We start from the raw sequence: 18,721 nt of genomic DNA, 5'->3' as shown, positions 1-18,721 counted from the left end.
TATATACCTTATTACAAAATGGAAAAAGAAAGTTGGCGAATTGAGGTTCAAGGGGCTACTAGCGACAGCTTCCAATATAAAATAACACAGATCCAATAAATTTCAATATATGCCCTGAAGCAAGTTGATATATATTGATACGTAACTTTAGCATGGGTTTACTTTTTTGCGTAGAACGCTAATTAAATTCCTACACTAAAAGTACCCAAGTTACTTTTTCTAACAATGGTTATATATCTCTGAAAATTCTGACAAAATCAATTTAGTCCAGCTGTTTAAGAGAGAATTTTCAATCGGGATCATTATATCAATACTCTGAATAATTTGTTGAAATTTCTATTTCAAGGAATACAGACAGAGAAAAAATCTTTTTGTTATCAGAATAATAGACGAGATGAGCAGCTAAACTCAATAGATAAATCGACGAATAACAAGAAATACTAGACTAGCCAATTACAATGCGGTGGAGGAATGGAGAACATTTTGAATAACCAAAATTGCGAGCGGTTTCATGTGTATTTAGGTGCACTCGTCACTTTGAGACATAAGATATTAAGGCTTCACTAATTGGACTGAACTAACTATTGAGTTTCGCTAGCTACTGCGTTCTACAAATCGAAATACAAATAGTCATACCGAAAGAGTTAATAGTAACTTTCAACTCATTAAAAATTTACGATGTTATTTGTCAACTAATTAATGCTAAAGTCAATTAACTGCCTTCACAGCGTTTGCCTAAGCGCTCATGAAAAGTTATATTAACATAAATAAGTCCACGACAGTTATCTGGTATGAATGTTAAAGAAAAAAAATTTTCTTTTTTCTCAAAATCAACGCTTACAAGAACTGACTGCTTATTTATTGCGGACAGATTTAGAGCAAAGATTTTTTTGCCTTTTCCATTTAAATATTTTAATATCCTTTTGTTTCTATATAAAACTTATATTACATTACTTGCTGCTATGGAATCCTACAAAAAAACAACCCCTGAAATAAAAAATGAAGAAAAATGTCGGAGAATGAGAAATAATGTCAAATAATTAGTTAAAACTAACTCACTAACTGACTCAATCACAAAAGAGTTGCACTACTGATGTTCATAATACTAGTAAAAATCCATCGTAAATAAAGCTTGTAAATTGAATTTCCCGACATACAGGTGGATTAAACTTTTAATAGGGGTTTAGCTTATCTAATACACAGTTTGTGAACTTTCTAGATTGTACCACAAAGGAAGTGATAATAGATTCATTTATAGTCCAGAACAGTGACAATGACCTCGATTATGAAATATAATTTATGTGTTTCGGTTTTGTCGTAAATTTTTTAAATATATAGTGTCTTATATATTTAAAGGATCAATTCTTGTATATATATATACATAACCTGAATATCGAAAGCGGCTCCAACGATTTTCATAAAATTTAGTATACAGGGGATTTCGGCGGCGATAAGTCGATCTACAGCTTGTATTTTTTTTATGAAAATAAGGGACGAGACAAGCAGAAAGTTCAGCTGATGTTAATTGATACGCCCTACCCATTACAATGCAGTCCCGCTTAGAACTCATGAAAACCCAATAATTCTGAGTGGCACTACAATTGCGCTTGTCACCTTGAGACATAAGATGTTAAAGACTTCAGACCGAAACACAATAATGTTAACAGATTACTGCTTCATGGCAGAAATAGCCACCGAAGTGGTACCCATAAACTAGCCGGCTTCCTGTGCAAAGCCTCCCACATACACCTCTCGCACGTTAAGTTTTTTTATTGCACTTTTATATTGCGTCAAGCAAAAAAGATGCGTATGAGCAATATTGAAGTTAATGGCCTTAAATATGCCATTGAATGTCCAGTATAAAAACGGACACATTAAATTTTATGAACGATCATTGTTTACCGATTTCAAGTCCCAGATTTAATAATCATATTTTGTCTGAAAGGGTAAGTCCATTAGATTTGAATAAATTTAAATCTATTTTCAAATATCTAATATTTTAGTTGATTATTGTGTATCTTAGTATTCTAATATATGTCTGTGGATTCTCAGAATATTTCTTGTAGTTCAAAGTATACTTCTACTATTTACACACTTTTGCATTGTGGCCTCTTGGTTACGGAATATCTCAACTGCTATTCTATCGTTTCGTTTTAAGATGAATGCATCACTAGTTCTATATTTGAGGCTTTCAAATACAGATTTTTTCTTGGCAAACTTTGCTGTGCAAACATTTTCAAATACTCTGGGCAAGCGTATTGTATTAAAATACGAATTTGCAGTAACCTTTTCACCAAGCGAGAATTTTCTTTAAAAGGAATTCTAAGGAAGATTCATACGCCGTTTGTCTTTAAGTTCTTTCAGGTACTCAGCAATCAATGACGTTCCATACATATATATGGAACGTTATTAGTAATAGATACATATATGATACTATAAATGTATATTTTAGTAAATATATCGTAATAAATATGTCGTTGTATTGCACCTACAGGCATAGTATGGGGCAAGATTATTTGTGTAAAAATTTGTCAATATATACATAAGCCAATCATAAAAAAAATATGGGTTGCACTCCGAGAGTGCCGGCAGAAGTGAAAACTTGAACATTAACGTTGTGCATTTTTGAATATTTTGGAATGGTTAGGGAATAATTTCACGAATTGCTTTATTTATCAGCATTAAATTACTAGCATTTATGTGGTTAAATCAGTATTGATTTATTGCGCTATCCTACACAAAAATTACAATTTATATTACATAAACAATTTAATAGTTCAGGACTTACAATTACTATACATTAAAAAGTTTATATCTCAGAAAAATCAACTTTCATCGATAATTTCAAAGACAAAATAATAATAATATCTTACGAATTTTCGATCAGGCCACGTGTCTTGACGCGAGTTTAACATTTTATACCCATCCCAAGAAAAGTGCTCAACGCCGCTAAACAAGTTTTCACTTCAAAAATTTATTCTCTCTTCATTAGTTGTACTAGAATCATAGTGATTAATACAAATAAGAAATAAGTATGGTATTTAAGCATTTGAAGTGTATCGGTCCGTTTAAATAAATTGTTAATATTTTTTTTTTTATTTAATTTAGTCTGTATTATTCTATTATGATACTGTATTTCACTTAGCACTAACAAAATAATCAGAATAACTTGACTGAAAAAGAACATTTAATTATTTATGGTTCTCATTAACACCTCAAAAAATTGAACACCGTTCATTACACGTCGCTCTCAATTAATTGGATGAATAAATTCTATTTGTCAAAACAAAAAGACATTGCTTAAGGAGCTTGTGTTTCAACTTATTTACTATTTTGTCGTTGAGAGAGTTGCACTAAGTAGTTCTAATCACGACTGCTCTCAGTCCTCTCCTCATCGCCTCTTACCACATGTGCCGCGTAGTCGTGAATAGTGTAATTATTCTTATACTTTTTTCATTTAATTTCTTATCTCAACCTCATTGGATTATTTTACAAGCCTCGATAACATATTGTCTTTGTACCTGTTATGCGTGTATATATTAATTGCACTCATCAGGATAATTTAGGCTTACAGAAACCACATACTTTCACGTTTTACTTATAATTTTGCATTAATTTGTAGCTGAGACACTATTTATTAATCCAGGAATGGATTACACTCGAATACTGTAAAACTTCTTGTCATAATAAACTATGTCCCAGTGTTTTTTTTTTATGGAATAGGAGGACAAACGAGCGTACGGGTCACCTGTTGTTAAGTGATCACCGCCGCCCACATTCTCTTGCAACACTAGAGGAATCACAGGAGCGTTGCCGGCCTTTAAGGAATGTGTACGCGCTTTATGTTTATTTTTGAAGGTTTTAAATTGGTTAGTGAAATAAGAGTTATTTAAAAGGAAACCCGGGAGTATAATCGTGAGTATTACTTTCTTGCTAAAATATTTGAATTAGTTATGAGCTTTACGTAGCTGTAATAAGTTTGAATTAGGGTGTTGCCAACCGTGAGGAGGATTTTAAATAATTTAACACGAGAGGCCTTCAAGAGCCTTTTTGCGCCGGATTTATCCTTTAAAATATGTAATAATTTTTTATATTGTTTAGTAAATTTCGTAAAAATTGTTGATGTATTTATTTACGAAATATATTTACTAGAATTGTTCGTTTAACATAAACTGTGATAACAATGAGATAAGGCTAATATCGATTTGTGTTTATCCCGCAAAAACAATCATCAAAATCAAATTTATTTCATATCATTTGAACCGAATACGACTTATTCGTGTTGATGTTCCTTAGTTGCCCTCAAGAGGACTTGCGTTAAGATATATTCAAATTCAAATATTTTTTATTTCAAATAGAATTATACTATACTTATGTTAATTAGTAAAATTTTGATACAATCAAATTTATAATTTAAATAGCCTGACGGCGGTCGCTTTTACCAATCTGTGGTTATACTTAAGAAAGTAATTTATGTTACAGTAACCTTTACCACATAAACGTCTTTTAAATATATCGTCTAAAACACTAGGAACTAGTCTCCCTAGTTTGCGGATCTCTTCAATATAGGTGCAGCCTCTAAATTGATTAATATATTTATTCCTACCCAGTAGGCGGCTTTATAATTGACAGCTTCAGTCATTTGATTTTCACTTCTCCACCAAGTATATGAATGTCTAAGAGATAAAAAACCTAAATATAATTAATATTATATATGTTAAGTTTGAATATTACCATTGCCATTTCTAATAAAATATAACAGTATTTAAATTTGACCTTAAAACTATATTGTATTTTCTTGACGTACCACCAAGTTCCAACAGTTCATTACGAATATGTAACGTTATGTTTTGAGAACACCTTCGTCATAAATTTTACTTAAGGCTGGGGACCGGGCCAACGGTCTTGAGGAATCGAGCGGAGCTACGTTACTTCTCTAGCACAAGATAGTTTAAATTCAGAATTAGAAGCATATTTAATTTATTACAAACATAATACAAATTTCTTTACAAAACTATGTCATATTCATTAGTATTGGTGTACAATTTATATATTTTCGTACAATTTTTATATAGATTAAATGATTCGCATGGCTCAATTTTTCTTCGTACTCTCTATAAAAATGGAAATGTAAAGAAAGAATGAATTTTCGTCTCATATTCTGTAGATATACAATAACTTTTTGTAAAAATATAAGCTTTATATAAAACATTAAGAAATGGTTACAATTTCTTGGGATAGCAGCCTTAAAAATTATTTAATCTGAAACAAAACAAAACAAGTTTCGTGTTGTCGTCGTCAGACAACAGCGTGACTTCACCCTTCTAAATTTTAATCTTCAAAACACTAACATCAGATAAAAAAACATTCGATATTTTACTAGTACATCTATGTTACATTATTTATGATTTTTCCCCTTCAATATTTATTCAGAAATTTTAATCATTTCACTCTCCTTCGAGTCACTATCCATGTTGTTTGTTTTCTAAATGTTTTACTCAAGCATTGTTAAACCATCAGGAATTAATATCTAATAATAATAAATCCCAGTTAATTAATCCTCATTAGAGCAATGAATAACATTCACGATTATTCCAAACTTGCGATCATTGGAATGATACAATAGTTAATAACGCAAGCGTATTGCGAGTATTTTGAATTGTTTTGTTTCAGTATTCATTAGATTCGATAGATTTATGCTCGGAATGTACACAATCGAACTATTATTAAACATTTTTGCGTATTCCAGCATACCGTAATTAAGATTTCATTTACTATGAAAATGTTACAAGCAGTGTATTATTTAAGCTTCATCGCACAATTATATCATGAAAATATTTGAAATTATATTGTGTTGTTTAAATCGCAGGTATGTTGTAAAAGCCGTGATATTATAATTTAACTAGTGAGAATATAATAAAACGGTATTTTGTCAATAGACTTTATTTCTTACAATTTAAAGGCCTGGTTTTAGTGACATTGTGATGTCACCATCATCATCATCTGCCGATAGATGTTCACTGATCAAAGACCTCCCCCGAAGATTTCCACGACGATCGGTCCTGTGCTGCCCTTTATTTTTGCTATTATTATCTATATAATAAAAATTTATCGTATTAAAAATACATAAATTAAAAATTTTGGGGTATAAACACTAGATGACGACCGATTCTCAGACCTATCAAATATATCTTACATAAAATTTATCATACTACAATAATTATTGTATTCGATTAATGTAATCGATCTGTGGATGGAACAGATTAATATAACAATCGTGATACAAAAATAGGTGTTAATCGTAGAGAGGTGAATATTTTAAGTTGTATGTATTTTTCAATACAGAATGATATTTAAATAAAAATAACAAAAATGTCAAAAAATTAAGGACAACCCTTATCATACAAGGCCATGAAAAACAGATGTTGCCCGATTCTCATACCTGCCGCAAAATTTGATACAAATCGGTTCAGCCGTTTCGGAGGAGTTTGCTAACAAACGCCGGGACACGAGAATTTTATGTATAAGATTATATAAATATTATATATAGCTGTTGCTTAGTTAAATTAATAGTGTTATTTAACTATGTTATTGACAAACACTAACCATTTATATTATTATTATTAAGAATGATCAAAAACTGTCGAAACCGCACGTTATATTACGTTTAATGTAATCGACGAACAATCATGATGGCGGGTTACATGTCTTGTAATCACCACCATTTGCCAGATGTATCAACAAAGGAATACAAAGGCTTCTCAGCGCTTATGGAAGCATTTAGTAGGTACGCCTATTGAACGTGTCCTTTTCATAGCAACCTGAAACTTTATAACACTTTGAATCATATTATTAAAATAAATAAATTTATCAATCTTTATTTCAAACGAGTGAATGCCCGCGACTTTTCCCGTGAATACGTATATGTTTCATTGTTATTAACTTTTTCGTTTGTGAGCCATTGGAATGGAACAAACGATTAATGTTATAGGAATATATCACTTAATACTGAATTTAAAACGGTTTGGCGGTTTTCACCAAGATCAGCGTGCACAAACAAAAAGTTAAAACTCTAAATACTATTGTTTTGACGTCGGTTAGCATTTAATTACACGTTTAAAAAGGTACTATGCTTATAATTTTATTACATGTACAGATTAATTAATAAATAAATATATGAAACTGTTATTTACTTATCATGTGTAATTTTTTTCTGAGTCGGTTTTAAATTGTTTCTATCAGACTGCTGGAAAAACAGACACAATAATATGTAGGATTAGTAAAATATAATAATTTTTAAGCCAGATAGCATTAACGTAACATTCAATTGAAATCGACTACTTGAAAATATCATAATTTAAATCTGAGTCACGACTCATACAAAAATAGTTATTTATCCAACTGGCTTATGATAAAGGTAATTAAAACTCGAGCGAGATAAATGAATCGCGCCAAAGGCGAGTTTCAAAATAGTCGCATATGAGTGATTTAATACGTACTTATGACAGGTGCATCCAAAATTTTAACTAAAAAGAAGTTTTCAGAAATAATCATATCCGTTATACGCATTCACTTAGAATATACTAACGTATAGACAACCTGATAGCCTAGTAATACGTGACGTATATTTCAAATCAAATCAAATCCAAGTCACTTTATTCATGTAGGTCAAGGAAATGACACTTGCGAATGTCCAAAAAATTTTTTTCTTATTGAATCTATTGCGCTATCCTGTTGTATCTTGCTGTATCTCTCTTAGAAATATTCTTCTCTTTTGCAGTTTTTGTTTGTTGTTTGGCCTATAGTTATACCTATGGCATATACCATGTGGTAGTTTTCTTTGTATTTTTGATATTAATACAAAAATAAATCAGTATTACATATAATACTTATTACATAATTTTTTTTTCATCTTAGGGTTGAGGCAAATCTTTTTGAACGTATGGTAGATTCCGTAATTGATATTTAATCAAAATTTTGAGTGTTTTTTATCCTTTATTCTGTGGGATTAAATGATACTGAGTCGTCACGTTCGGCTAGTAGCAATTGTTAAAGTAAAATCTCTGGTTTAAAGTTTACCTCGCCTTACTGAAGTTTTTATTTCTGTCGTGTTGGCAAACATACACCGCTTTTTATTAAAAATTATGTTAGTGGTTATTTGTAACTAACTGTGATTTTTTTTTCTAGGTGATACTCGCGATTTTGTACTACCGAACGATGGCAGGGAGATAATTGATATCAATAAGGTGAGTATTTTATATTGCATAATTTTATTACCCATAAATACTTCTGATCATAAGTTTTGTTACTAATAAAAATAAATTTATTTTTTACTAGCTGACCCAGCAAACGTTGTATTGCCATATAAAGTAATATAATTAAAATTTTTGGGGTATAGAAAAAAAGATGACGACCGATTCTCAGACCTACCAAATATTAAATTGTACATAAAATCTACCAACTATTATAGGCACCCCAAATTTAGTTTGTTTTTTACTTCCGGAGAAAGTTAGAAAGAAATAAGGATTGTATTTAGCTATTCATTTTAAACTATTATTTCAATTTAATATCTCAACGACGGACTCATCAAAGGAAAAACGAAATAGTTGTTTTAGCATTTTCATATTTATTCACCTTTTTAAACCTTTTCTGGACTTAAAAACTTACAAATAATTTAAGACCAAAATTAGCCAAATTGGTCCAGCCGTTCTCGAGTTTTAGCGAGACTAACGAACAGCAATTCATTTTTATATGTATAGATATTCAAATTTTGACAAGACGAGCGCCAGTCTTCAGCTCTTATAAAGTCCTGAATATTCACTGCCACACATGCTTGTCTTGTAACCAGGTGCTGATTCTTGGTGGAAAGTCCAGGGCGCTTTGTTATAAAGCGTATTGCCAATAGTATTAACAATTTTCTAGTTCAAACAAAATATGAATCTTTAGACACTGTATTGGAGATCGATGATGCTGTGCATTATCCCGTAGTTTCTTCACACTCTTGACCCACCAGCAATAACACCTCGCATCCTATACCTCAAAGTTGGTACTCCAATTATTTTAATGTAAACCCTCCAAAACTTTGCAATGGAACCAGATTTCAGTTCCTTGACTTTGCATAAACCTGTGATCGAAGCCACCATTTTTACTGGCGTCAACGAAGGTGAACCGTCTTTATCCCAAGATTCCCTTGATACCATCGGATTACCAATTTGAATTCAATATCTGCAATTTCTCGTTAAACTATTCTACGCGATGACAATTAATATAGAACAGGGCCAAACTTTGAAACCAGCCGGTATAGATCTCAGAAATGATTGTTTCTTGCATGGCCAGTTGTATGTGGCGTGTTCCAGAGTCAGTTCACCAGATTTTTATTGAACCTGAAAGAAGAACTAGAAATGTTGTTTACATGGAAGTTTAAAAAAGTTAGGGCTGTCAATTTTTTTTCATACCATCGGATTTCAAATTGCGATTTAAACAATTTCTGGTTACGAAATTATTCTACTCGATAATCTTATTATAATTAATAAAGCCAAAATCAAAATTTTGAAAATAGCCGGTGTAGATTTCAGATATTGTTTCTTTCACGACCAGTTGTACCTACGTGGAAGCTTATAGCAATATGTAAATTCAAAATTTTGTTTACGGGGAATTTTGAATAAATAGAACATCTCTTTATTCCAAAAAAATGTAAATAACGACCTCTTTAGGTATGAACTGCGGGTTTTACTAGCGGTAGAAGTTTTGTCGATAAGTTTGATTGCCCTTCAGCAGGAAAATAATCTCATAGAAATCAGAAATTATGTGCGAATGAAGTCAACGGCAAGTGCTAGTTAGTTAATAGAGCAGCTCATAACGTCTTGCAGCTTCAGAGGAGGGTTGGTTGGTATAAGTTTCTTCAGCTGGTTCTACGCGCTCTTGATATGAAACAATATCTTGAATTGAGAAGTGACAACTCTAAATAATTTTATAATTGTTAATACCTACTAGGCTTAATCGAATTATATTAGTCTAAACATATATTTCGCGTTATTGCAAACTACCATAAACACAAAGTATCAACTGCAGACAACATGCAGACCATAAAAACAAAGTATAAACTGCAGAAATTTAATTTGATAGCGTTAATTGATAAAATAATAAAGATGTTTTCACGTGAATTATTCCAATATTTCTCTTCATGCTTGAATAAATCCATCAACACTTTATTGTTGATCCACCTGAGTCACCTTGGAAATATTTCAATATCTTAAATAGCGGGCTGCGTATTGCATTAATATCAAATGATGCCATATAAATCCGTGTGCCACCTTTTAAATGTGTACAGTTGAATAATTCTTGTTTCGCCAGTGAACGCATATAATTTGGGGGTGTTGCAGGTAACTGTTAAGCTTAATACAGTGCCATAGTTTTCTGTTACGCTTAGTAAGTCATCATATCATTAGGAAATCTAAATAAAGGATTTCAATATCTTTATAGAACACTGTGTTTACTCGGACAATACATTTGTGGAGGACTTTTTAAAATAGACAAAAGCAATTCAGCTTTATAATATTAACATATTAACATATTGCTTAGCTATTTCTCAAACAGGAAAGTGGGGTTCAAATCCTACTGCATCTGCTGTTAGTTTAGATGCAGAAGCACTATTAGTCTCATGTATTTCGTTACGACTCGGATGCTACATTATAGGTATCATATCTGGAAATGTATATAAGTCCAAAATTTAAACAAAAATTGTAAAATCGGTGCTACAAGACATTTGTGTTTATGTGTACAGTTCAACTATATGTGGCGCTATAGTCGGGCAGCATTACAATTTTTTTTTAAATTGGAGATTCACCTTATGTTAAATAATCACTGCCGCCCAGGTTCTGCTGCATCATTAGAACTGTCAAAGGAACATTGTCAACCTTTAAGCAATGTGTACGCGTTTTTTACGTCGTATTCGTACGTTAAAGTAACCATCTCTTATCGTTCTGGCAATACCGTGCAAGAAAGCACATTCCATAAGTTTGGGTGTACGTGGAAGAAATATCGTTGAATACCACACGTGGAGAACAACACATTCAAATGGAGACGATAATATTGAAATTTGGAACTCGGAGACTGGAATCAGATCAACCAGTTCCTCTGAAGAGTCCCCGTGATAAATGAATTAAGAGTCCAATGAAGCCTCAACGCAACGCCAAGTGATCTAGCCGTTCACATACTACTGGATCCCCGGCATTTTGTATAGCTCTGCATTGTATGCGGTCCAATGGTCCGTACTAGGGTCCCAGACTAGAGATGCGATTGACCATGGCGACCATCGGCCTTTTCCTTTTTTTTGTATAGGCCAGGATGCCATCCCCCAACTAGATTGCTCCATGCGGATAACTTGAAAGATGCTCGCTAATTTTTTGACGACATGCTTAGATTGCTCACGGGCTATTTGCCGCTTGAAGAATATGGAGATATCCTATTATTTCATCTTTAGAACTCTGCAGTCGGATCATTTGTACCCGGTGCCACCAGCCAGGTTAGATACGCCTGTTTATTGTAGTCAGTTACTAAATTACATCGAGCCCGGGCTGAGATTTTTGATCTTGGTATGAAAACTTCCATGCCATGTATTAGCAATTTCTACGTACATAGACACTGAGATCATCCAAAGCAAACAAACCCTGCCCCAGAGGTATGATGCACTTGCAATGCCAAACGGATTATCGATGAAATCATTAAATATTGTAAATGTGAAGAAAACCATAAGAAACAGGAAATAGAGCAAAATTTAATGGTCATTCCGTTGAAATAATAATATTATTTTACTTAATATTATGTTCCGCACATACATCAAAGTGCTTGTTTATAATTGGGTTGTGAAGTGCTGCGGTATAAAAGTGGTTAGGTCCGGGAAGGAAAATGAATTATAAATAAATTACTTGATACCGCTTTAATCTGATGTCACTGAATATTAATCAAATTACTACCTTCTGCACGTGAGTTTATTCGCATTACGCCTTGTCGCTCATTGCATATGAACACACCAGTGGGAGTCTCCCTTACACAAGATGCCGGCTAGATTCTGGGTACCACAACGGCGCCTATTTCTGCCGTGAAGCAGTAATTTGTAAATATTACTGTGTTTCAGTCTGAAGGGCGCCGTACATAGTGTAATTACTGGGTAATTAAACATGTTTGAAGGGCTTAAATTTCTCAAAAGCATGATAGGTGTCCCAATGTTTAATGATAAATATTGTGAGGTGGTGGGACTAAGTGAATTTAAAAATTCCTTTGGTTTATGAACTGCATCTTCTGTATTAGAAACTGTATCCATCGATTTGTAATGTTTAACCTGGCCGGGAACTTTTTGTGTTTTGATATTATTTATATCGTTAACGGTCTTATTTCGAGGCGACACTTGCTCTGAACGCAGCCAGCATTTTAAATTCGTTCTATCTTTTGAATGGAATGAAATATTTTACAGGTATTGAAACGGTCCTTTATAAAATACCATTAAATTTGATAAATTTGATAAAGAGGTATGAATAATATGGTTTAACAATTGTCGGCACTTTAATCAACTTTTAAAATGTAAAAAGTAGTTATAGTGGCATAACTACAGTAGTTGGACCTATTATTGAATTCTCATTTGGGATCCCTATTTTTTGAAAATGTAATGTTGCCTATGTCACTGAGTGAAGATGCAGCTTTCTAATGGTGAAATAATTTTTGAAATCGAAAAAAAAATTGTGTGAAAACATTACAAACATACATACAAAAACACAAACGTTTCCTCTTTATAATATTAGTTTAGATAATGATATTTTTTTTTAATGAAATTAATTAATATATACGTATCGCTACATTTTGCAGACCAATGCTTCTTAGGTCCCTCAAAATCCGAAACGTCGCAACCTTACGTTTTTATGAAATGTATGTGTATATATAGGTAAAAATATTATATTATCAAGAATATATTGAGAGGCAACAGTCAAGATGTTAATTTATTTGAATTTTGCTCTCAATGATTCCTTAGGACCTAGGCTATAAATAGCGCGAATACCCCTCTTCTGCAGCACAAATATTTTATTAATATCGGCAGCGTTGCCCCATAGCAATATTACTTACTTTTAGATTTCTATGTAGTAAGCCATTTTATGTATTGATTTGGAAGAAACAATGATAATATAGTAAACAAAACAATTATTGTTAAGTTTTTATTACAAATTATTAATTTTACAAACGAAAGCTTCAATTGAATTTCGATGTTAAATTGGTAAATGGTCTTATTTATTCACAGTCAATATTGATTAGGTTACTACTAACCGAATTATGAAAACCGAACCGATATCGTGAACCCGGCGACGGTGTACCCAGGCAGATATAATTAGATCGTGTTTAGTACTAATTGATCCCTAAGGCCGTTCATGCTATTAGCAAGCTTAATTCGATATTAAATGAAGGGATGCGCTGGAAAAAATACGAATTGTTCTTTAAAAATGTTATGTTTGATTTTTATTAAATTTAGTTTTAACATAGAACTGCAACCCTATGCTATTATCATCCCAAAAGCTGGTTTAGGGTTAGTAATCAGTAATGGAAAAAATAATTTAAGTATTCATCAAATTTATTGGCAAAAAACCTCAATATCATATTGCCTTCGTTGTTTATATTTATGTCGAGCAAGAACCGTTGTTTTTAAAAAACGTTAACGTTATTATTAAAAAACACGAAATCAAATCGATCATATATTTTTTTGGATATGAATTAAATAAATATAAATAAATAATTACGGCACTGCGCTTCAGAACTACCATTGCTGATGCTGGAGTAAAAAACGCCAGGGAAAAGTTGAACTGGGCTGAGGTCTGTGTGCATCCAATATACCATGTAGGTACCGATTGGTGTCGCGCATTGGTTGCCTCGGGACGGGCAAGCCAGACCCTGAAAACGATCGCATGACGATCTGGATGGCCTATAATAATGGAGTAAAACAGGGGAGGCCTTTGCCCAGCAGTGGGATTCGTTAGGCTAATAACAAAAGTAAATATCTTACCTTAAAAAATCTTACCTTATAACATTTACACTTCTTAATAATAATAATAATCCTATTAATATTATAAATGTGAAAGTTTGTATGTCTGGATGTATGTTTGAACTTCTTTAACGCAAAAACTACTGATTGGATTTTGATGAAACTTTACAATAATATAGCTCACACACCAGAATAACACATAGGCTATTTATTATTTATTAAACTATCACGTGAATTATACTTTATATGGCAAAACAACGTTTGCCGGGTCAGCTAGTTGTTTTATGTAGCCCAATTTTTGTTAATTAAACTTAATGGTGTAGGTACATCTCTTGCCGTTTTGTTAAAACTATTAAAACTTTTTCAGACCTTCTTTTGGCCCGCAAATGACGGAATACGAAGAGGGGAAGTCTTTATGGTTAGACTCCTTATCCACCATCTCTTCATGGCTCCTCGCGTCGCGGGGGTCTACAGACTTGGCCTGGACAGGGTGGTGAGAGAAGGAATGATAAACATCGTGGACTCCCTATTGGACAACGGGAACCAATGCGTGCCGGTAAGTTCTTTATTATTTATTTATACAAATCTCATCATATGACATCAGAACATATCCTAGGAAATATGACTCTACGAGGTAACTTTCAAGTTTAACACATTGACTTTGTTCTTGTGTAGTAACGTATGAAATTATTTCTATGGCGTGCTTCATTTGTTTAGTGAAAATTTAATACTAAATACACAGAAACAAATAAACATAAAAGCAGTTTACAAAAGTGTATACAAAGGTAGTAAATTCTTATAAAAATATATATTAAGAATAGCAAACACAGTAATCACTAATCTGCCGTTGTTTTTATAGTGTCCAATACCACACTCTTGAATTGGTTAATTCTAGGTATGCTGAGATCGTGGTATATATAATATTTGTTTTAGTTTGGCTATGCGCGGTAGGGTGCTCGCGACATTATCTCAAGCCAAGTCCACATATAACAAATTACGATGAAACAAAGCTATGGAACGTGATATAAAGAGTCTGCGATATAAACAGAAGACACACATTTATCAGGCTTTTTTTCGTCATCGTTCGTTGTATGTGGAAAGTCTTATATCAAAAACAGTGGTTTAATACATATAATGCATAAACAAACATATTTGATATATAAAATGGAGTGTCGCGAAGTAACAATTACTCATTAAGAATAAATCTCGTAAAGTATGAAATAAAAAAATGTGCCCGCACGCGAAAATCACATGCGGGCTTTTGGAAATGCGATCTGTCGGCCACAGTCAGGCATAGAAATCTAAATAAGAAGGTTTACAGTATATGCAGCAACTCTTTGTTATCTACCAATTTGTAGCAATCAAAGCTTAAATTGCTGTTGTTATAAATAAAACAAAAGGTATTATTTGAAGTTATGTATATTTTGGCTCGATAGGGAAAAATTGTGAGGGTAAATCTTATGATGCTCGCGCCCACCGTCACGCAAATTCGACACCCTGACCTTAGCTGGTGAACTAGACCATTTGTATCATACCTCAGCTACCAAGCCTCTTGTAACTCATATGTCTGCTGAACCACAAACAATGGACGAGAATTGAACAAATTTCAATATATAAAAGTTTTAACATAAAAAACTTGCTCTCTAACTGTATCAATATAATTTAATAATAATTGATTACACGTTATTTAACTGAATTATGCGGTATGATAATATTTTTATTGGTTTTTTCTACAACCGTAAAATAGCAAGAGTAATAAGTTTTTTTATTATTTTGCTAAACAAGGATAACTATTTGCGTGAGTACATTAAGTATCAACACACTTTTTTATATAAATTTTTCACTATGATAATTATTATTACCTAAATAACAGGCAAACCATTGCTGGACAAGTCCCTCAATATCTGGAGCATGTCAAGCAAACGTAGCAATATAATGCATGTGTTCATTAGGAGAGAATCATCACGCAATGAATTACGTTTTAAAGCATTTTTTTACCTTCTTACTTAGATTTCTATGACAATCATCATTGTTCTCTAATCCTTTGTATTTTTATTTATTACCACACATTTTATTTAAGAATATGTAAAAAGTACTTTGAGTATGCTGAAGCTATTTGCTATTGCGACGCTTCGCTCATGTACTTTTGCGTTAAGTGTTCAGCTAGCAAACTTAATTGCGCTTGTACAATTGCGAAGAAAAATGAATCCATTTTTAACCTCTTCAATATTTGCGTATTACGGAATAAAAAACGGACAATATATACTTATCGTATAGCATCTAATTGAAGGAGAAGTTTATACAATATGAACGGAATTTCCAGAACACTTATTTTTGTTTACAATTTTTTACGCACTGAACGCACTTATTTATCGCCATAGCGCGTTAGCGGACCAACGTAAGCTGGACCGATGAACTCTACCAACGAGTATCGTCAGTGCGACGTAGCTGTACGCGTAGCAATTCCTCAGCGTTGGACTGTACGCGAACATATTTTTTCATTGTTATGTGCTACGCCTTACTGACGTCAGCGCTCACCGTCAGTTGAGCACTAAATCTACTCATATGTATTTTTATTTATTACTATACTTGTATTTATTATTTCATTTAATTTAAATTGTAAAAAGTATTTTGAGTATGCTTAAGATATTTCTTATTGCGAAGCTTCGCTCATGTACTTGTACAATTGCGAAGAAAAATGAATCCATTTGTAACCACTTCAATATGTGCGTATTACTTAAGCAAACGATTACGGAATAAAAGACGGAGAAAATATAATTATTAAAGAGCGTCTAATTGAAAGAGAAGTTTATACAATATGTTCGAAATTTCCAGAACACGAATTTTTCTTTACATTTTTGATTATGATGTTACGCACGCGCGTACGGCCGGTTGCATGGTCAGTGTCGCACTTAAACATAGATAATACACTATATACCAGGCACTGAACGCACTTGTTTATTGCCATAGCACGTCAGCGGACCGACGTACGCTAGACCGACTCAGTTGAGCAGTAAATCCACCCTAAGTGATTTCACGCCAATTAAAAAGAATTCATTTTTTACTTGACATTGCTGACACCATTTAATGACAAGATCTTATCTATCCATGGTTATATCCAATATAGTTATAGTCCAATGTCGATAGGTTATAGAGATGTAGGTAAGCGTAAATGGATAGATTTGTCTACCTCTAGTAAGTTAAACTAAGGGTAGATAGGTTATTGAAAACGGCCTTATGACGGTTTGTTAGTAAACAGTCACGTTGAGTAGGAAGAGATTGTTGCCAAAATCTTTTAGAATAAAACAATTTATATATGAATAGCGAGTGCTTTCGTACGCGTAGGTGTTTTCCCATAATTTCATGACATTTCTGTCTCTTACTCCGATCGGAATGAAACAAACAGGAAATGTAACGTAATTTTTGTTTGCGTATGATTATTAATACTACTTATGTGTATAAATCTTTAATAATTTATTCGTCTAGATAAAGTCTCTAGTTGCTAGACAACCGATTAAAAATGGACAGGTTTACTACTTTAGTATGTGTGGCAAGCTACGTCATACACTCGCGATTTGTATGACACTATATCTTAGTGTGCGCGAACCTCAATTCGTCGTCGAACTTCGACGTTTTCACAGCTGTCACAGTCTCTCTAGGCAGATAAATGATCTAAGGTTCATTTAAATTAACGTGCAAGCGACATAGAGCAGGTAGCTATTAAAACTTATTAAGTCCTTGCGGTACGAATATTATGCAGTTGTTTCATATTATGTAGTTTTCAAATGGAAATAAATTCAAAGTTAATTACACAATAGTTCAATTCTGGAATAGGACTCAACAGGACTAGTCAAATAGGCACCCTCTTCAAATGAAAATATCGGCGTTTTATAAAAATGTCTTCTGCCTCAGAAGCGTATTAAATATTCAAGTTCTATGGCGTTTGGAAAGTTCGGAAGTTAATTGTTGATATAAAAGACCTGATTTATCCTGGCCCTTTTATAAGTTAGTATAATTCTACCGCCAAAACAAAAAAAGACGTATCTACCAAAATCTAAGATTGGAGAAAATTAATGTTTTGCAATCCAAAAAGTAAAATCTGCTGTCCCTAACTTTGTAAATTCAGTTTATATTTTCTTCGTAGTAAAAAAATATGAATTAAATCATTACACTAAATTGAAAACGCTTCTGGCTAGATGCGCATTTTTTCCTAGTAATATTACGACAATTATCTAGTAATATTACATATTTAAATACCGACAAAACAGTTTTTCAACTTAGTATTCTGCCTGATACCTGAATCCCAGATCATAAATGCAATGTAGGAAATGACATCTATTATTTCTATTTAAAGAAAATTTTACGTGAATATAAGCTTCCCATTATTTTAAAAACTTATTACATCCATCAATTTGACGGTTCAGTCTGCGATTTTGTTCGGTTCTTCACGAACACGTCACGAACTTGAAATTATACTCGTACACGTCAAAACAGTCACCGCAGTTTTCGAAGAAGTTTGGCATTTCGGGTTTAAAGTTTTAAGGGGGGGGGGGGGGGGGAGTCGGAGCTTATACCAGAATGACCTTTAACGAATACCGTTTAGTAATTCTGAGTATTATGTACGCTACCCTGGTCGACACGCTGCCCACCTCAATTACGTTGCTGACGACAGACTTGTGAAGAAACCCGACACCAGTA

At 32.9% G+C, this 18,721-nt stretch overlaps 1 protein-coding gene across 1 annotated transcript in view; it reads left to right on the top strand.

The window, feature by feature from the left end:
- Nucleotides 1–6,692: 6,692 nt before the first annotated feature.
- The window catches only part of LOC126978888 (otoferlin-like), a 107,401-nt gene continuing 95,372 nt past the window's right edge, over nucleotides 6,693–18,721 (top strand). The window contains exons 1-3 of the mRNA XM_050828003.1: nucleotides 6,693–6,783; nucleotides 8,188–8,246; nucleotides 14,391–14,579. Of these exons, the coding sequence (XP_050683960.1) occupies nucleotides 6,693–6,783; nucleotides 8,188–8,246; nucleotides 14,391–14,579 (339 nt within the window). The remainder of the gene's footprint in view (nucleotides 6,784–8,187; nucleotides 8,247–14,390; nucleotides 14,580–18,721) is intronic.

This window comes from Leptidea sinapis, chromosome Z (genome assembly GCF_905404315.1).
Source record: "Leptidea sinapis chromosome Z, ilLepSina1.1, whole genome shotgun sequence".
NCBI classification, from domain to species: Eukaryota; Metazoa; Arthropoda; class Insecta; order Lepidoptera; family Pieridae; genus Leptidea; species Leptidea sinapis.
Note: the sequence above shows the minus strand (reverse complement) of the source record. Positions and strands in the feature narration are given on the sequence as shown.